Source organism: Musca domestica, unplaced genomic scaffold, assembly GCF_030504385.1.
Source record: "Musca domestica strain aabys unplaced genomic scaffold, Musca_domestica.polishedcontigs.V.1.1 12, whole genome shotgun sequence".
NCBI classification, from domain to species: domain Eukaryota; kingdom Metazoa; phylum Arthropoda; class Insecta; order Diptera; family Muscidae; genus Musca; species Musca domestica.
This window is the reverse complement of record NW_026712155.1, coordinates 15,845,486-15,867,095: the sequence shown is the minus strand read 5'-3', so window position 1 is coordinate 15,867,095 and position 21,610 is coordinate 15,845,486. Positions and strand designations below refer to the sequence as shown.

Here is a 21,610-nt window from a genome sequence, read left to right as displayed (position 1 = left end):
TACTTCACGTGGGACCAAGGCTTCAAAAAGATATATTTGACATTGTAACAAAGTGGAGATCGTGGAAGTTTGTCATCTCAGCTGATGTGGAGAAAATGTTTCGTCAGATTAAAGTTGAAAAAGAAGACCAGGAATACCAACATGTGTTGTGGAGGAGTAATCCGTCGGAGCCTATCCAACAATATAAACTTACTACGGTAACATATGGCACTGCATCAGCACCATTTCTGGCTGTAAGATCGCTCATAGAAATTGGAAATAGGTGCCAGAATCAAGAAATCGCTCAGAGGATCAAAGAAGATTTCTACATGGACGACCTTTTAACAGGAGCGAATACAAAACAAGAATGCAGGGAGGTGCAGAAGAAGATAACGCTGCAACTGGAGGATTATGGGTTTCATTTAAGAAAATGGATATCAAACTCTCCTGAAGTATTGAGTGCGGTGAAATTGAATGAAGAAAATGAAGTGCTGAGAATAGAAGAAGATGAATGCTTGAAAACATTGGGATTACAATGGAATCCACAGATCGATTGCTTTACATTTAGTATGCAAATTAAAAAGAAGACAAGTTGACAAAACGAATAGCATTGTCAAGACTGGCACAAATATTCGATCCATTAGGTTGGCTGACGCCAGTCACGGTAACAGCAAAACTATTTATACAGCAGTTATGGATACAACAAATAGAATGGGATGTGCCATTGGAGGAGAAATTGAGTGGAGATTGGCGGCAGTTTACATACAGTCTGCCTGCTTTAGAAAATTTAAGGATTCCAAGATGGTTTGGAATATTGGAAGACAAAACTGCACAGTTACATGGGTTTGCAGATGCTTCCGAGAAGGCTTATGCAGCAGTCGTATACCTTAAGGTAAATTCGCAGGTGACCATAGTGGCTGCAAAAAGTAAGGTAAATCCAGTAAAAAATAGGAAGACGCTTCCAAAGCTGGAACTTTGTGCAACACATCTATTGGCTAAACTACTACAGAAGATCAAAGGAGTATTGAAGTCAGCAACACCAACTTTTGCTTGGAGTGATTCCATGATTTCCTTGGCATGGATTCACAACTCCAAAAACAAGGATAAGTTCATAAAAACAAGGGTGATGGATATTTTGGAGAGAATACCCGAAGCGAAATGGGGCTACGTCAAGTCAAAGGAGAATCCAGCAGATATGGGTTCAAGGGGTGTCCCACCGGAGACTTTGACAAACAATACATTGTGGTGGGAAGGCCCCGAATGGCTGAAAAAAAATGAACAAGATTGGCCAAAAAGCAACATAAATCAAACAGTAGCAACAACAGTAAAGTTTTCGACTGAAAACCACTTATATGAAAGTATGATGAAGTATTCGTCATTTAAGAAACAGATACGTGTAATGGCTTATCTACTGCGTTTTATAAAAGGGCTAAAAAAGAAGCGAGCAGTAAATGAGCATTTGACGGCAAAAGAGTTGGAAGAAGCAGAGATGGAGATAATAAAACTACATCAAGAAAGAGAATGGCCAGTGGAACTAAGGAAATTGAAGACATTGGGAACGGTGGATCATCAAAGTAAAATAGCTTCACTACATCCACAGTTGGATCGAAATGGCATAATGCGGGTTGGTGGAAGACTTGCTTTGTCAGAGCTGAACTATAACCAAAAGCATCCAATAATTATTCAAAAGTCAAGATTAGCGGGAAATATCATTCGAAATTGTCATATTCAAACGATGCATGGAGGAAATCGACTTATGGAAAATATACTAAGACGAAAATATTGGATTATTGGAGCTAAAAATAGGATAAAACTTTGCATTAGGTGTTGTCCAAGATGTACGCGCTTTAGAGGTGAAGTGCGAAATCAATTGATGGGAAATTTACCAGCTTACCGTGTCAGTATAAATCAACCCTTTCAACACTGTGGCATTGATTATGCGGGTCCGCTACAAATACGGTGCTCCAAAACAAGAGGAGTGAAGGCTATGAAGGGTTACGTAGCGGTGTTCGTATGCATGGTAACTAAGGCGGTTCATTTGGAAGCTGTCAGCGGACTTACAACGGAAGCATTTCTGGCGGCGCTAAGGCGATTTTTCGCGAGAAGAGGAAAATCAACCGACTTATATTCAGACAACGGAACGAACTTCGTAGGGGCAGCAAGGCAGCTTGACAGAGACTTTTTGGATGCCGTTAAAAACAACACGAAGTTAGCTCCCATTTTGGAAAATGAAAAAATAAGTTGGCATTTCATTCCGCCGGCAGCTCCTCACGTTGGAGGAATTTGGGAAGCAGCAGTGAAGTCCATGAAATATCACCTAAAAAGAATAATTGGTGATACGAAATTGACTTACGAGGAGTTGAGTACGGTGCTATCTCAGATTGAAGCAGTATTAAATTCGAGGCCGCTACATGAACTTGGAAGCGGTACAGAATATATTGACACTTTAACACCTGGACATTTCTTAATTGGGCGTCCGATGTTAGAATCACCGGCGACTATCGATGAAGGTAACTTAGGATGTCTTAATAGATGGAAACTGCTACAACGAATTAAAAGTCATTTTTGGAGCAGATGGAAAGAGGAGTATCTAACCACATTACAAAACCGAATGAAATGGAAGAAACAAAATAATAATGTGGAAATAGGCAATGTGGTGATATTGAAAAACGAAGAAACGCACGCGGCGCGATGGCCACTGGCCAAGGTGGTAGAAGTCCATCCAGGGAAGGACGGAGTTGTAAGGATTGTGACAGTTAAAACACAAGACGGCGTGATAAAGAGGCCAATTAACAAATTATGTCCATTGGAGCATATGGACGAGGAATCTGAAGAATTGCCCAGACAGGAAAAACAGGCGGAAATTACACATACTAATATGACAAGATGTGAGCGAAAAATAAGGAAACAACCAATAACGTGGGCAATGATGCTGAACTTATTTTTACTAATATCTACCAAGGCATCATCTGTACATGAACTGAATAGTTCGGCTGCGGTATATTTGGATCCCATGTCTCAAATTCACATGGTTTCCTCATCATGGAATATGGTTGTGTACTTTGAGCTGAAACCATATTTAGAAACATTAGACCTGGCTTCCGAATTGCTGAAAACATCAAAAAGCTTATGCCCACGACTTCAAACTTTTGAGGAGCAGTGTTGGTCCACGATTAACAATATGGAACTCAAGATTAATAAGATAAAGACCAACAATCGATTATTCCTCAGAGAAGACAATCGTCAAAAAAGAGGAGCTCCGTTGAAATTTGTAGGTTCGTTTCAACACTGGGCATTTGGGGTAATGGACGATGACGATCGAGTAGCTATGGAGAGCAATATGAAAAATCTATTAGCCAACCAAAAGGATTTGAAGAAGTTAGCAAAACAACAGACATCTGTAGTCGACGCTACAGTAAATCTTTTAAGGAAAACCACAGAGGAAGTGAATTCGCACTTTTCGGATATCAAAGGCAAAATTGAGAACATAAGCGCTACAATGAATGAGAATTACTTCGTGTATAGAGAATCCATACGATTCTTTATAATAGCAAAACAAATTCATGAGCTTTTGGAAGAATGTGACGAAGTCCAAAAAGAAGTTGTTGATGCATTAATTGATGTAAACAGCGGTAAGTTTCATCCCGTCCTGATAACACCCAAACAATTACAAGCAGAGATAGTAAAAATACGAGATGCTCTGCCTGAAAAATATGTACTGCCAGGAAAGCGTACGGGAATGGAATTAAAAGAGATCTTACATTTGATGACGTGCCACGGATCGTTTGTGGGGTCCCAACTGGTAATTAATATAAAAATACCGCTGTTCAATCGGCAGTCATCCCAGTTTTACAAAGTAATTCCGATACCATTTGAAGAAGGAAATACGATATTGATAGCCCGGGTGAATTCCCCGTACATTGTATATAATTTTGAGCTGGATTCTTTTCATTTCTTAACACAGCCTATGCTGAATGAGTGCAAAGAGACGTTGGGTAAGGAGATAATGTGCGAAGAGAATTTTCCATGGAGAGATGCAACTACAAATAATTGTGAATTATCTCCTCTGAGACCGCACATAAAACTAAACTGCGCCTATGACGAAGTGGAACGAATGCCTTATTGGATGCCATTGAAACGAAATGGCAATTGGCTTTTTAAAACCTTTTCAAGTGCAACAGCTCATTTGCAATGCTCTCACAAACAACAGACGATTATGGAACTTCCAAAGCAAGGAATTCTCACGCTGGATGCAGACTGTACAGCGAGGATCGGTAAAGTAACGTTGGTAGCTGTGCATAGAGTTCATAACGAGATAAGCACAGAATTCCATTCGTTTCTTTTGAAGGATGTAAGTCCGGACGAAAAAGAATCAATCAAACCCCTTGGAAATATACTTATCAATCATCATCAAGAAATTGACGAGCTAAAGAAATTCGTGGACAAGTTAAAGAAAGAAAATGTGGAATTGCGAGGCTTGAAGTTCCATCACATCTCATCACACGTAGCTTTTATTTTAGTAATTATAGTAATAATAATTCTAATTATTTTATTTATAAGAAGACAGAAAAAATTAAAACGCATAACCGAAATTCAATTTCCCCGAGGCCAGGATGTCTAAATAAATTATTTGCCGCCCGGGAAAATGTTCATAAAACTATGAACATGAAAGACTGCTGCAATAAATTAGATCGTTAAGTGATTTAGGCTATAAAATGTTTATGTATTTTTAACCCAACATTCTAGAGTACTTGTAAATGTGTGTGCATGAAAGATAAGAGCATAAGGGATGATAACACTTCATGCTGCTGGAGACGCATTGATAATAAAGAATATTCTCCCATAAACATGCGCTCAGCTGGGGAGTAAATATAGAGCACAGCAATTGTGTGTTGCATTAGGCCTATGCATAGAATTAGAAATGTCAAGTGTTTGTAGCCTTAAGTAGATGCATAAGATTAAACCCCCCTAAGATTTCTGTTGTGTACTAGCACTTAAGTAATACATTTTGTTCAATAAAATTAGAATTAAACTGACAAACGAACAAACAAGTTCTAGAATTTGATTCTCCCGCTAACAGGGGGCTATACGAAGACGTGAACATGCACAGACAATTTTCTGTCATAGGCTGTAGTATCCATTTCGAACTTCAAATACCAAATTTGAAACAATTCCGGTGAAATATCGGGGGTACCGTTATATGGGGGCTATGCGAAGACGTGGACCTGTACAGACAATTTTCCGTCATAGGCTGTAGTATTCATTTCAAACTTCAAATATCGAATTTGAAACAATTCCGATGAATATTGTCGCAAAAATCATCAAAATACCGAACATCGGGAGGTACCGTTTTAAGGGGGCTATACCAAAACGTGGACCTACATGGCCCATTTTTAATACCAAAAGTCCTGCAGACATAATATACATTTGAGTAAAATTTTATCAATCTACTTCAATTCGTTCAGAAGCTAGAGTCATTTCCACTGACGGACAGACAGACAGAATGACGGACGGACATCGCTAAATCGCCATAGAATTTTATGCTGATCAATAATATATACTTTGTGGAGTCTAAAATGTTTATTTCGAGGTGTTACAAACGGAATGACAAACTTAATATACCCTCCATACCATGGTGGAGGGTATAAAAAAACGAGTAAGAAAATAAATAAATTTGTCTTTGTCAGAATTACACTGACCTAAATCAGTTCCGAGTAAATGTTAGGGCAGTGATTTGATAAGCTGTAGTCATGTCATGGAGATAAGAACTTCGTTTTGTTTCCCTTTTTTGTTTCGGTTTTTTTTTTCAGCAGCCTTCAAACAGAATTACCAATTTGAGCTACAACCCAGTGAACAAATCAGATGTTACACACACTCACACACTGGCGGTAACTTGTCCGATTGGAGGATAAATAATTTATGTCATGCATTAAACATTTGCTTAAATACAGAATCATACCAAAAGCAACAAAAAACATCAAATTTCCTTAAAATAAATTTAAATACAAAATGAAAGGCAGCTGATAAAAGCGAAGGAATTCGAATGGAAAATGTTTTCTTTTGGTCGGGCGAGGTCAAAGTTAAATAACTAATGATCGAGACATGAAGACCAAGTGAAATAGATGGTCGAATAGGATTTGATTGGATTGATTTATTTGTTACATGTCTGTTTACAAGTCGTAGAGTATTAAACAGCCTTCAAATTTATTTAACTATGGGAGATTTATAGAAATACTACACTCAGGGGAACATAAATGTGGGAAAGAATTATATGTTCCAATGTCCAGTAAAGTCAAGGGACTTCAATGAGAAGGAGGGAGGGTATATTAACTTTGTCATTCCGTTTGTAACTCTTCGAAATACTCATGTCAGACCCAACAGAGTATATATATTTTTGTTCAGCGTAAAATTCTAAGTCGATTTAGCCATGTCCGTCCGTTTGTCTGTTCTAATCACGCTATCTTTCGAACGAATTGAGATAGAAAGCAAAAATTTTGCACACGTGTTTATTTTTCCAGTAGGCAGGTTAAGTTCGTAAATGGGCCATGTAGGTCCACGTTTTCATATAGCCCCCATATAACGGTACCTCCCGATATTCGGTATTGTGATGATTTTTGCGACATTATTCACCGGAATTGTTTTAAATTTGGTATTTGAAGTTCGTAATGAATACTACAGCATAAGGAAAAAATTTGTCGGTGCAGGTCCACGTCTTCGTATAGCCCTCATATAACGGTACCTCCCATAATTCGGTATTTTGATGATTTTAGCGTCATTATTCACCGGAATTGTTTCAATTTACGAATTAAGAGTTCGTAATGGGAACTACAGTCTATGACAGAAATTTGCCTATGCAGGTCCAGGTCTTCGAAAAGGCCCCATATATCAGTACCTCCCTATATTCGGTATTTTGACGAGTTTAGGTACAATACCCACCGAAATTGTTTGAGATATCGTATTTGACGTTAGTAATGGATGCTATATTCTGTGACAGAAAATTGTCTATGCTGGGCCAGGTCTTCGCACAGCTCCGATATAACGGTACCTCCCTATAAACGATATTTTGATGATTTTAGCTACATTATTCACCGTTTATTTCAAGTTTCGAATTTGAATATGGTAATGGCTAATGGCAAACAATGCCTATGTAGGTCCACGTCGTATAGACCCCAATACAACGCTATATTCGGTATTTTTAAAATTTTAACAGAATGTTTTAAGGATTTTATTTTTTGAAAATTTCCAAATACGTTCCAAATGGTGGAGGGTATTCAAAGTTCGGCCCGGTCGAACTTACTGCTTTTTAAATTGTTTTTCTTCAGATCTATATGTTTTCTTATGATTTCTATAACTTAATATTCAAAGATCAAAACTTCGTCCTTTAAAATTTTGGTAAAAAAATCTCACAATTCATTCTAAAAACATCTATAAAACCTTGTAGAAAAACGTTTATATTTGGAAGAAATAAATGTCCTATCCTGAAGGACGAAATGGCTTCCTTACGAAGCTTTAAAGAACTCCTTATAAAATCATTAAGTCTTCTTCTTCAGAGATCAGAGAGGTGTCTGGGTAAAAATCAACAGGGCCTCTTTCGAAGGGCTTTATTTTTGAAAACCGAAACTACTTATTTAGATTACTTGAAGGTGATCCTGTTAAGACCTAAGAAAGACCTATTAGAACATTTATCAGGCTTAAATGAGAAGACCAAAAAAATTTCTATAAGTAGGCCAACTATTCCTCATCAAGAGAAAATGAGTTCTTCCTTAAGAAGGCTCTCATGTATTATCAAGAAGACTCACCTTGCTTGAAGACCAGTAGGTCTTCCTCAAGATGACTTATAGGTCTACATTGAGTAAATCTGCAGGTCTTCTTAAAAAAAAGCCACAAAAAACAAGGTAAGCTGTTTTTATTAAGACCACACGCTTTTCTCTGAGAAGACAGCACTATCTGCTCTGAGAAGACCACTTGGTCCAAAAGCACTTGGTGTCCATTAGAAGATCACTCATTCTTTATTAGAAGATAAAGTGAGAAGACCATTATGTTTTCAATGAGCAGATCACATTTTCGTCTCTTCTATGAGAAAATCTTCAGTTCTTCCTTCAGAACACCAGTTGCTCCTCTAGGAGAAGACCATCATATCTTTTAGAAAAGACCACCACCGGGTTTTCTGGTAGAACGCCACCCTAATCTACAATAGAAGGCCACCCAGTTTGCTACGAGAAGACACATACTCTTGACTAAGACGACAACCAGGGCTTCTAAGAGAAGAAGCTCTCCAGATATTCTAAAAGAAGACCACCAGACCATCTATGAGAAGACCACTAGATCTCATATGTGTAGACCAGCAGATCTACTATGAGAAGACCACCAGGACTTCTAAGAGAAAAGATCTCAGAGAAGACCATTAGGTCTCCTATTAGAAGACCACTAGGTCTTCTATGAAAGACCACTAGATCTTCTATGAGAGGACCATTAGGTCTTCTATGAGAAGGTCATCTGTGAGAAGACCATTAGGTCTTTTATGAGAAGACCACCATCTGTGAGAAGACCATTAGGTCTCCTGTGAGAAGACCACCAAGTCTACTATGGGAAGACCGTCAGGTCTTCTAGTAGAAGAGCACCAGGACTTCTAGGAGAAGACCACCAGGTCTTCTAGGAGAATACCACCAGGTCTTCTGGGAGAATACCACCAGGTCTTCTAGGAGAAGACCACCAGGTCTTCTAGGAGAAAACCACCAGGTCTTCTAGGAGAAGATCATCAGGTCTTCTATGAGAAGATCATCAGGTCTTCTAGGAAAAGATCATCAGCTGTGAGAAGACCTTCATCATCATTCTGTGAGAAGACCTTCAGCCCTTCTGGGAGAAGACCTTCAGCTCTTCTGCGAGAAGACCTTCAGCTCTTCTGCGAGAAGACCTTCAGCTCTTCTGCGAGAAGACCTTCAGCTCTTCTGCGAGAAGACCTTCAGCTCTTCTGCGAGAAGACCTTCAGCTCTTCTGTGCGAAGACCATCAGCTCTTCTGTGAGAAGACCATCAGCTCTTCTCTGGAAAGACCATCAGCTCTTCTCTGGAAAGACCTTCGGCTCTTCTCTGAGAAGACCTGCTGCGCTTCTCTGAGAAGACCTGCTGCGCTTCTCTGAGAAGACCTGCTGCTCTTCTCTGGAAAGACCTGCTGCTCTTCTCTGGAAAGACCTGCTGCTCTTCTCTGGAAAGACCTGCTACTCTTCTCTGAGAAGACCTGCTACTCTTCTCTGAGAAGACCTGCTGCTCTTCTCTGAGAAGACCTGCTGCTCTTCTCTGAGAAGACCTGCTGCTCTTCTCTGAGAAGACCTGCTGCTCTTCTCTGAGAAGACCTTCAGCTCTTCTGTGAGCAGACCTTCATCTCTTTTGTGAGCAGACTTCAACTCTTCTGTGAGAAGACCTTCAGCTCTTCTGTGAGAAGACCTTCTGCTTTTCTCTGAGAAGACTTTTTACTCTTCTCGGAGAAGACCTTTAGCTCCTCTCTGAGAGGAACTTCTGCTTTTCTCCGAGAGGACCTTCTGCTCTTCTCTGAGAAGACCTTTGGGTCTGTCATGGGAACCTGCGTATTTTCTCTACTTTTCTCTGGGGAGACCTTCTGCTCTTCTCTGAAATTCTTTCTACTTTTCTTTTAGAGACCCTTTGCTCTGTTATGAGAAAACCTTCTTTTTTGTTATAAGCAGGCCAGCTTCTCTTCTATGGGGTAAATGAAATAAAACGTTTCTCACGTCATCTACAAAACGGACTACTGATGATTTCGGAAGGGAAAACATATCGCTCGTTTATACGAAGGCTCAACCACCTGGTCCTTTATTGGAAGACATAGTGATCTGCTGCTGGCTTGGAAACCAGCTGATATTCACGAGAAAATTTGGGTTTTTAGTCTTCATCTTGTCTTCTATGAAACGACCTAGTGGGGATTTCCAAACCCTATTTTGCTTTTCTGATTTTTTTTTTTTTTTTTTTTTTGAGAACTTGTTCTGGTCTGATATTACAAAAAATTTGTCAGCATCTGTAAAAATACGTATTGTAACTATCTTAAAAAACCAATTGTCGATCCATTACAACGTCCATTTTTCTCCTCGGATACCTCTGTCCTATGTCCTCAATAAAAATTCCTACAGATCTTTTATTGTTCCTCCACATTTTTATTTATTCTCTTAATTGATATTCCTTTGGCAAATGATCTGTGACGAAAATAATAATTGATGCTAGCCGAACGCTCTAAAATATGCCACCCCCCCCCCCCCCCCTCTCTCTGCCATCTAAATGATTGCTGGCCATACAACTACAATTCGCACGCATCAAAAACACTCATCACTCCGCAGGCAATAACATCAACTTGGCCATATTGATGACCATTCACTTTGAACAAAAATAGCCCAAATAACTTACCTAACAAATTGCCAACAATATATCAATCATTTTTCGAGATCTCAAAAAGGAATTCCAAAGAAAAAAGTTCATTTTTTCTTACCCTACGTTACGCTTCAACAGTTAGACCAGAACAAGGAGAAGAATAGAAAAAAAAAACGTTTTTGATAAATATCTGAAAAATAGATGTGATTGTGAAAGCTTAACGCAACGGCTCCAACAAAATTAAAATCTTAAAATTCCTTTTTTTATCGCAGCTTTATTTTTTATTCTTTCAAAACTTTAAGCTTTACGAATTGTGGCGGGCATGGGACAGACATTGGCGTATCTGTTGCTTTAATTTATTTGTTTCAATTTTTCAATTTCTTGAGAATTTCATTAGGTGACAGCATGAAAAATATGATGAAACAACAGCAACAACAACAATGGGGGAAAAGAACAATTTTAAAGTTTTCATTTTTTTTTTGTTGTTGCTGTTGTTGTTGGTCTCGGTTTTATTTGTTAAGAAAAATTAATGTTTTTTATGTGACATATTATAGCAACAACACTTGACGCATTTTTATGCAAATCTCTGTTAAATTAAATGCTTTACTTATTATTGTTGTTGTTGTTGCTGCTGATGTTGTTATTGCTTTTGCTGTTGATGTTACTTTTAGTGTCAGCATTACTTTGTCATTGTTTAAAAGGGGGGTAAAATAAAATTACACATGTGTTGGAAAAAAGAGCAAGGAACAGAACAGAGGGGTCAAATAGTTCTCAGAGGGTTTGATTTTTAATTTTTTAACGTATGATTTAAAAAGAATTATTAGTTTCAAAATCATGGATTTTTCACAAAATTATGTGTCTTACAAGGTGGATTTTTCAGAATATGTTATGGTCATTCATAAACCGCATAAAAAGGAATTTTTTCCTCAGATTTATCCCACAATCGCAGTTTTTATAGAGGGCTTTCTTTTTCATATTTAAGGAATTGTTTAGAAATAATTGTTAATGACCGCAAAATTTCTTTATTGGGATTCTTTACATCCTTCCGAAGGATATATGTGGATTTTTTACAAAAAATTAAAAGTCCTGCAATTTTATACCCTCCGCCATACTATGGAGGGTATATTAATTTTGTCATTTCCTTCATAAATCCTCGAAATACTCATATCAGACCCAACAAGGTATATAAATTCTTGTTCAGCGTAAAATTCTAAGACGATTTAGCGATGTCTGTCCGTCTGTCTGTGTGTCTGTCTGTCTGTCCGTCTGTTTGTCTGCTGTAATCACGCTATCTTTCGAACGATTTGAGATAGAAGGCTAAAATTTTGCACACATGTATATTTTGCCATTAGGCAGGTTAAGTTCGTAAATGGGCCATGTTGGTCCACGGTTTAATATAGCCCCCATATAACGGTACCTTCCCCATATACGGTATTTTGATGATTTTAGCGACATTATTCAACGGAATTGTTTCAAATTTGGTATTTGAAGTTCGTAATGGATACTACAGCTTAAGACAAAAAGTTGTCTGTGCTGGTCCACGACTTCGTATAGCCCCCATATAACGGAACCTCCCGATATTCGGTATTTTGATTATTTTAGCGACATTATTTACCAGACTTGTTTCAAAATTGGTATTTGAAGTTCGTAATGGATACTACAGCCTCAGACAGGAAATGGGCCACAGGAAATGGATCCACGTCTTCGTATAGCCCCCATATAATGGCACCCCCGATATTCGGTACTTTGATGATTTTAGCGACATTATTTACCGGAATTGTTTCAAATTTGGTATTTGAAGTTTGTAATGGATACTACGGCGTAAGACAGAAAATTGTATGCGCAGGTCCATATATTGTACCTCCCTATATTTGGTATTTTATTTATTTAACAGATTTTTTTCAAGTTAAGCATTTGAATATTATAATAGCATATGACAAAAGCTGTCTATGCAGGTCCACGTCGTACGTATAGACCCTGATATACGGCTACATTCGGTATTTTTAAGATTTTAACAGAATTTTAATGGATTTTAATTTTTTTGAAAAAAGCCAAATTTGTACCAAATGGTGAAGGTTATTCAAAGTTCAGCCCTGCCCAACTTATAACATTTTTACTTGGTTTTACATTTTAGAAAGGGTCATTTGAATTATACTCATTTATTTTTAGAATATTGTTTCAATAACCTATTGTATCGTACTCGTAATCGGTATATTTTTTAGGCTTTTTTAAGGATCCACAGCCTCATTACGCTGGGTTCTTCCACCGTATTTCTTAAAATAATACACCAGGAAATATTGGTCCTAGACCCGTAATATTTTATATGGATCTTCCGCACCAAACTGAGCCGATCTAGATATGTGTGTCCATACGTCTGTTTGTTCTTGTTAATTGGTAATCACTCTACAGGTCGGAATTATTACTCAACCTTCACGGAATTTTACATGGAGAGGCTACGGTGAAGTCTAATGTTTTTGATGATGATTGCCCGACAGAGATCATACTTGTAGGATCAATGCCACCGGTCAAAAGCCAAAGGTAAAATTTTTGCAGGACTTTATGGCATTATTTCAAAAAAGGAAACAGACCACATTTGATTTGGGCAAAGGGTGTTTCCCAATATATATGAAGAAATGAGTAAGGTAATTGACTAACTGACTCAATGATTCATGAACGCCCAGATGAAAAGGCTGATGCTAGAGTCTTTAAATATTTGGTGAGGATCACTCTTGGTACGAAGGGGTGACACTGAGTTTTTGTGAATTCCAACTAGAACGGTACGAAAAGTATTACTAAATATGGTATGGTTTGTATTTGAAGAAGGAGTAGAGCTGGAACTCTTAAATTTGGAATTAGGATTACTGATGGAGTCCTTGATAGATGTACCAATGGGTTTTTAGAAATTCGCACTATAAGTGTACGAAAAGTACTTAATTGTAATATATTTAATGCCATTTTGCAGCATTTATCGGTTAGAGGTAAAAACTTGAAATTCGGAATGGGAGTAGGTAGTTTTGGAAGTGTGTACTCATAGTACTAAATGGTACAATTTAAATTTGGGTGAACCAATAGAGCTTGTATCCTGAAAATTACAAATAAGATTATTGGCGGAGTGTAGGATAGGGCCCTTTCACATCTTTTTTTCACATCTTTAAAAAAAAAACAGTAAAGAAAGTCCTAAAGTCGGGCGGGGCCGATTTTATGATACCCTACACCACTTTGCTAATTTAATTGAGCTCCACTTAATAATTAAAAGTTTTTTATGGGAGAATTCAATCATACACGCTATGATTATAATTATAACTTAAAGTTCAAAGGACTAAATATGCCGAAGCATTTGTATCTTTTAAATTCGGACTTGTATTGCCCATTTGGTGCGAAATTAATTTGAAATCGGATAAAGAAATATATGGGAACTATATCCAAATCAGAACCGATCTCGATAAAATTTGGCAAAGATATTTCTGGGCTGTATTTGATATATTTCCCTGAATATCGTTGTTACGGAGTGCATATTACGGCTGTGGGTAACAAATACAATAAATCGGATGAACAATATATATGGGAGCTATAACTATATCTGAACCGATCTTCACCAAATTTGGCAAACTACTTCTAGACTAAATTCGGTTGTATGTGCCAAATTCCATCCCATTTGGACAAATATTAGACGTTTAGTGCACAATAAATGGTAAATCGGACGAAGTTATATGTGGAAGCTATATCCAAATCTGAACCGATCTCGATAAAATTTAGCAAAGTTATTTCTGAGCTGCATTTGATATATTTCCCCAAATATTGCATATTACGGCTGCGGAGGACAAAAATAACAAATCGGATGAACAATATATATGGGAGCTATAGCTATATCTGAACCGATTTCGATAAAATTTGGCATACCTATTTTCAGGCCTAATTTGGTGGTATGTGCCAAATTCCATACTATTCGGGCTTATATTACACGTTTGGTGCACAATAAAAGACAAATCAGACGAAGATATATATCGGAGCTATATCTAAATTTTTACCGATTATCTCCAATTTCAATAGGGTTCGTCCTTGGGCAAAACAAATGACTTGTGCAAAATTTCATCACATTTCATCACAAGAATACATGGACAGACGGACAGACGGACGGACATGCATAAATCAACTCAGAAAGTGATTCTATGCAGATCAAAGGGAACTATGGGTCTATCTCGTTTCCTTTTGCCTGTTACAAACAAATGCACAAAGACATAATACCCTGACCACTTTGTGGTGTAAAGTATAACAAGTAAAAAAAAACATTAAGTTCGTCAGGGCCAAACTTTTAATACGGTCCACCTTAGGGTAAAAGAGATATTAAAACCCATTGTGACCCACAAATACCAATTTTTAGACATATTCGTGGGAAAATGTCGCAAAATCATCAAAATATTGAATATCGGGAAGTACCGCTATATGGGGCTATACAAAAACGTGAACCAACGGAGATAGAACCCAATAGGACACAAAAATATCAATTTTTAGACAAATCCGTGAAAAAATGTGGCAAAAATCATTAAAATACCGAATATAGGGAGGTACCATTATATGGGGGCTATACCAAAACGTGGACATATAATGTTTCTCCACCACAGTCAGAACCCATTATGACCAACAAATGCCAACTTTTAGACAAATCCGTGAAAAAATGCGTCAAAAATCATCAAAATACCGAATATCGAGAGGTACCATTATATGGGGGCTATACCAAATCGTGGACCTATACGTGCAATGTTTTGCCACCGAAGCTAGAATCCATCATGACCAACAAATTCCAATTTTTAGAAAAATCCGTGCAAAAATGTGACAAAAATCATCCAAATACCGAATATCGGAATGTACCGTTATATGGGGACTATTCCAATACGTTGACGGATATATCTTATTTTCAATACCAACCATCCTAGACACAATACAAATTATTCTGCTAAATTTTGACGCTCTACGTCCAATAATGTAGGCTGTATCGTGATTTCAACATACAGACGGGTCTTTGTGGGGTCTACGACATATATTTAGGGATGTTACAAACGGAATGACAAATTTAATATACCCTCCTCACCAGGGTGGGTGGTATAAAAATATATTTTTTATTGCCTCTTGGACTTTGGTATGCGTCCTAAACTATGAAAACTTAATTTAACATTCTGTGAAAGTTTAGGACTGTAGTCCTCAAATTGAATATTGAGGTCTCTGTTTTTATCTGTAATTGATATATGGAGGTGGTTTTGGAAATGTGTACTATAATTGTACGTAAATTACTAAATGGTACTAATTTTAGTATTGGGTGAAGGAATGGAGTTAAAATAGTGAAATTTCATATGAATGTCACTATTGGTGTCTGCGGTTTAAAGAAGGAGCTGTTTTTTTTTTATGTGCGTACTATAATTGTACTAAATGGTACTAAATTGGATTTTTTTAAAATTTTGTTATGAATCATTTTCTATATTTGTACTGAAAGTACTAAATTTGGGATTGTGTGAAAGGATTGGGATCGAATCCTCAAATTTCATATTGAGATCTCCATTGGCATCTGGAATTGAGATATGGAGCTGGTTTAGGAAATGTGTACTACAATTGTACGAAAAGTATTAAATAGTACTTAAATTGGTATTGAATAACGGAAAAGAGCTGAAGTCCTGAAATTTCGTATGGATGATCTGTACTATGAACGGTATAAAAAAACTGTGCTTAGCAACTGATCTGAACTGTAAAAAATCTTACATTACACAATCTCCCTTCCCCCAAAAAACCACCGCCATAATTCTAAACGACAGCCTCAACATGTTTGCAAAATATAAGGGAAAACCTTCCAAACAAGTAATGCTGCCAGCTTTTTTTTTTCTCTCGCCACACTTTGGGAATTTCTTTTTTTCCATAGTCTTGTTTTATTTAACTTTTATTTTTATCCCGATTCATACCTGGCAAGTAATATCAACGCATTAAATAACAATTTAAAATGTCATTAAAAAGTCTTACTGAAGTTCCAAACAATGACACTGATGTTGCGCGAAGACAATGGTGGTGGCAGTGGCGGTATGTTGTGAGAGTCAACACATTTAGACAGCAAGTGGCTAACCTTCGTGTGCTTCTCTAAGAAAAAAAACGAGGAAAGGAAAACTCAACCGCATACCTTCCAAAAAAAAGTGAACAAACAATGGAAAATGAATTTGAAAATGTTTGGGAAAATTATGACACAGGGCAAAAGATGGGTCACAGAGTAAATTTAACTCCAAACAGCCAAGCAACAGCTGTGCTGCAAGTCCAACAATGACAATGGCTGGTTAGCTGTCTGTTGTTTTTTTTATTGTTTTAGACCAAACAACTTCATCTGCAGCCGTTGTTCTTTTTTTTTTTTTTGGCATACCATATTTTTAATATCATTTCTCATATTGAAATTATAAGAAAGTATTACGCTGAAGATTTTTTAAAATGATGTTCCTTAAATTTTTTCGAAGTCTTTTTGTTTTTTTTTTTTTTTTTTTTTTTTGGGGTAAACGGAATGGTGGATATAATTTGAAGACTTCTGGAATAATTGACATATTTTTTTTTTTGACAGAAAACCAAATTAAAAAGCATCAGTCGATTTTGTCGACAGATGTGTGCCAATGTTCGATTATTTGAATATATTTTGACTTATGTTATGATTATTCAAATTGTTGAACCTCTTGCATATTGCTCATTTCGTATCGGACCTGAATAGATGTGATATAAATGTGACGTGTCAAGCTTGCACTATATTTGCTACGTCATTCACTTTGATTTGATAATTTTTCAAAAATGTTGAAATGTGCGTGAGGTACCATATATAGTTGGCCGAAGTATTCCGTATTCATACATCATCTAATACAGATAAAAATATTTTTATGGGCAAACAAGAAAATCAAACATTTATATTCAACATTATTCGAAATCACAAATTCCATATTCGCCTCAGATTTCTGGTTGAAAGACATATTTAGATACAGCAAGTTGTAAGGAATCGCTGTCTTGTTTTGCATATTATGACAGAGAAAAGTATTGAAAATTATGACCCTTTTTGGGTGAGGTACCAGGAGGGGTTCGCAGACATATATCATCTCCACAACATATCATGTGTTAGCCAAAATATTTGTATGTGTGAAATTTCAAGAGAGTTGGATTCTTTTTTCGCTTCCTTGGAACGTTTTGTTTTTCAAAATCTTGAACAGCAAAAATGGTCCGATATCTACCATCATTAAAACAGATCTTGTGTTAATGCTAATATTGAGATGTACCAAGTCTGAATTGATTCGGATGTCAATTTCGCGTTTTATGAGCTTCGTGGATATTCAAGATGTTGACCTTTTGTGGGGGAGGTACGACAAGAAATGGTCCGATCTCTAAATTCTTTATAACGGATCTTGTCTTGATGAAAATATTGAGATGTACCAAGTCTGAATGGAATCGGATGTTAATTTCGCTTCTTGGATATTCAAAATTTTGACCCTTTGTGGGGGTGGTATCCGAAGGAGTCCAGAGATATATCCAACATTCACAGCAAACCTTGGTTTAATAAAAATATTGCGATGCGAGAAATTAGCAGAGATCCGGAAGCTTATTTTGAATTTTATGATAGTTTTTGTTATTCGAAACTTAGACCATTTGTGGGGGAGGTACCAAAACGAATGGTCCGATCTCTACTATCTTTATAACAGATCTTGTGTTGATAGAAATATTGAGATGTGCCAAGTCTGAATATAAACGGATGTCAATTTCGCGTCTTATGAGCTTCTGGAATATAAAAAATTTTGACCCTTTGTGGGAGAGGCACCAGAAGGAGTGCGCCGATATATCCCATCTTCACAGCAGATCTTGTGTTAGCAGAAATAATTTGATGCGTAAAATTTATAGAGTACCGGAATTTTATTTCGGATTTTATGATCGTTTTGATTACTCGAAAATTTTAAACTTTGTAGGAGAGTTACCAGAAGGAATGGTCCGATCTCTACCATTTTTATAAAAAATCTTGTGTTGATGAAAATATTGAGATATCCCAAGACTGAATTGAGTCGGATATAAATTTCGCGTTTTATGAGCTTCTTGCATATTCGAAATTTTGACTCTTTGTAGGGGAAGTACCAGAAGGAGTAGACCGACATATCCCATTTTCATCATCACAGCATCACAGCAGACCTTGTGATAGTACAAATAATGCGATGTGTGAAATATGAAGAGAATTAGATGCATATTTCGGATTTTATAAATGTTTTGTTTCGGATTTTATAAATGTCCCTTTGCAGGGATGTGCCAGAATAAATGATCCGATCTCTACCACGTTTGTAACAGATATTGTGTTGATGGAAATATTGAGGTGTACCAAGTCTGAATGGAATCGGAATGGAATCAATTTCTTATGACTTTATGGGATATTCAAAATTTTGACCCTTTGTGGGGGAGGTATCAGAAAGAGTGGACTGATATATTCCATCTTCACATCAGATCTTGTGTTTATAGAAGTAATGGGAAGTGTGAATTTTGCAGATAACCAAATGCTTATTTCGAATTTTATGACCGTCTCGGTTATTCGAAATTTTGACCCTTTGTGGCAGAGGTACCAGAAGAAATGATCCGACCTCTACCATCTTTATAACAGATCTTGTGTTGATGGAAATATTGAGTATGAATAGAATCAGATGTTAATTTCGCGTCTTATGAGACTCTTGGATATTCAATATTTTGACCCTTTGTGGGGAGGTACCGGAAGGAGTGGACCGATATATCCCACCTTCACACCAGATCTTGGGTTGACACAAATATTGTGCTATGAGAAATTTGCAGAGAACCGGATGCTTATTTCGGATTTTATGACCGTTTTGATTATTTGAAACTTTGCACCTTTGTGGGGAAGGTACCATAAGAAATGGTCCGATCTTTACCGTATTTATAACAGATCCTGTATTGATAGAAATATTCAGATGTGTCAAAATCATGAATATTCAAAATTTCGACCTTTTGTAGTGGAGGTAGCAGAAGGAGTGTGCCGATATATTCCATCTTCACAGCAGATTTTGTGTTAGTTGAAATAGTGGAATGTGTGAAAATTGCAGAGAATCGGATGCTTCGAAATTTTGACCCTTTGGTACCTTTGGAGATACCAGAAGGAATTTTCTGATCTCAATAATTTTTAAAACAGATATTGTGCTGATAGAAATATTGAGATGTGCCAAATCTGAATGGAATTGGATTGTTTATTTAGAGGGTTATGATTTTCATGGATATTCAACACTTTGACCCTTTGTGGAGGAGGTACCAGAAGAAATGGTCCCACATATCCCATGTGTGAATATGGTTAATATGGTTAGTAAAAAAATTAGGATGTGTGAAATTTGAAGAGAATCGCACTCTTATTTCACATTCTATATGAGAGTTATAATTATTCCCAATTTTGACCCATTGTGGGGGAGGTATTTTATGGGCTGGGACGATTTTGTCCATCTTCGCGTCTGACATAACACTGATGCAAATATTAGGATTTGCAAAGTTGTCACAAATTTGAATGATCCTCTCTCTCTCTCCTTCTATGAGGTAAATTATTTTCTTTGGCAATTTTGTCCTTTCTTAGGGGAGGTACCAGAAGGAGTGGACCGATATATCCCACCTTCACATCAGGTCTTGGGTTGACACAAATATTGTGATATGAGAAATTTGCAGAGAACCGTATGCTTATTTCGGATTTTATGACCGTTTTGATTATTCAAAACCTTGAACCTTTGTGGGGAAGGTACCATAAGAAATAATCCGATCTCTACCGTCTTTATAACAGATCCTGTATTGATAGAAATATTCAGATGTGTCAAAATCATGAATATTCAAAATTTCGACCTTTTGTAGTGGAGGTAGCAGAAGGAGTGTGCCGATATATTCCATCTTCACAGCAGATTTTGTGTTAGTTGAAATGATGGAATGTGTGAAAATTGCAGAGAATCGGATGCTTCGAAATTTTGACCCTTTGGAGGTACCAGAAGGAATTGTCCGATCTCTATAATTTTAAAACAGATATTGTGCTGATAGAAATATTGAGATGTGCCAAATCTGAATGGAATTTGATTGTTTATTTAGAGGATTATGATTTTCATGGATATTCAATACTTTGACCCTTTGTGGAGGATGTACCAGAAGAAATGGTCCCACATATCCCATATTAACACATGAATTAAATATGGTTAGTAAAAGTATTAGGATGTGTGAAATTTTAAGGGAATCGGACTCTTATTTCACATTCTATATGAGAGTTATAATTATTCCCAATTTTGACCCTTTGTGGGGGAGGTATTTTATGGGCTGGGACGATACTTTCCATTTTCGCGCCAGACATAACACTGTTGCAAGTATTAGGATTTGCAAAGTTGGAGCAAAATCGTATTATCATATCTTTTCGTATATAGTAAATTATTTTCCTTGAAATTCTTAACATTTTGTGGCGGAGGTGCCAGAAGGATTGGACCCATATTGCCCATCTCCGAACTCCCTCTAAGTTTTATAATAATATAACGATGTACAATGTTTGGACAAAATCGGATACTCTCTTCGAGAGGTATCGTGCACATCAACTAGACAGCCTGACAGACAGGTGGACGGAAGGACAGACTACTCCAGATCGACTCCAAATTTCCTGAAACTGATTTGGTTCTAAGAAACCTAGGGTCTAAAAACATTATTTTGATGAGGCATGTTTTGGCCGTAACAAATGATATATACCCTCTGTAGCCATATGACTGAGGTCCGAAAATAAGACTATAATTTTTGTAAGTGATGCCAAATAGTTAGGTAGTGAAGTGGGCTAAAAATAGATTTTTTTTATTTTGCAGTCACTTTGCGGATTTATTTTTGGGAAATCATCGTACAACACTTATCGGTTTACGTAACCATTAATTTTGTGTAAAATATATCAAAAGTTCCAATCAACCATAAATATTTTTAATACTCGAAGTTATTTCCAAGCGAAATCCAAAATACATCGAAAAGACTTCTTCAAATGTGAACATTTAATAAATATCCAAATAATAAATCAATCAAAAGAAAATCCATTTTTCACGCGGATGACGTAAATTTCCCTTATCTGGCGTTTAAACAAATCAGGCATCTTGTCCATCATATAATCCTGCGAGGATTTTTCCTTTGGCAAACAAATCATTAACTTTACCTGTTTTCCGAAACACACATCATTAGTTTAGCCACCAATCACAAATAACATTATCGCTATCCATA

General features: G+C 36.9%; 1 protein-coding gene across 1 annotated transcript; it reads left to right on the top strand.

Annotated features, from left to right (window-relative positions):
* Positions 1–563: 563 nt before the first annotated feature.
* On the top strand, positions 564–5,030 carry LOC131800679 (uncharacterized). The gene is made up of 2 exons (XM_059118331.1): positions 564–4,258; positions 4,328–5,030. Exons 1-2 carry the CDS (start codon positions 1,043–1,045, stop codon positions 4,598–4,600), a joined length of 3,489 nt encoding a protein of 1,162 aa, XP_058974314.1. The 5' UTR covers positions 564–1,042; the 3' UTR covers positions 4,601–5,030.
* Positions 5,031–21,610: the final 16,580 nt, after the last annotated feature.

What these genes read in the sequence shown, in the direction of transcription:
- LOC131800679 (XM_059118331.1), top strand. Translation starts at nt 1,043, where the DNA reads ATGATTTCCTTGGCATGGATTCACAACTCCAAAAACAAGGATAAGTTC. An exon ending in GTACAGCGAGGATCGGTAAA is followed by an intron (nt 4,259 to 4,327) that starts GTAACGTTGGTA and finishes TTTCTTTTGAAG; the next exon opens with GATGTAAGTCCGGACGAAAA.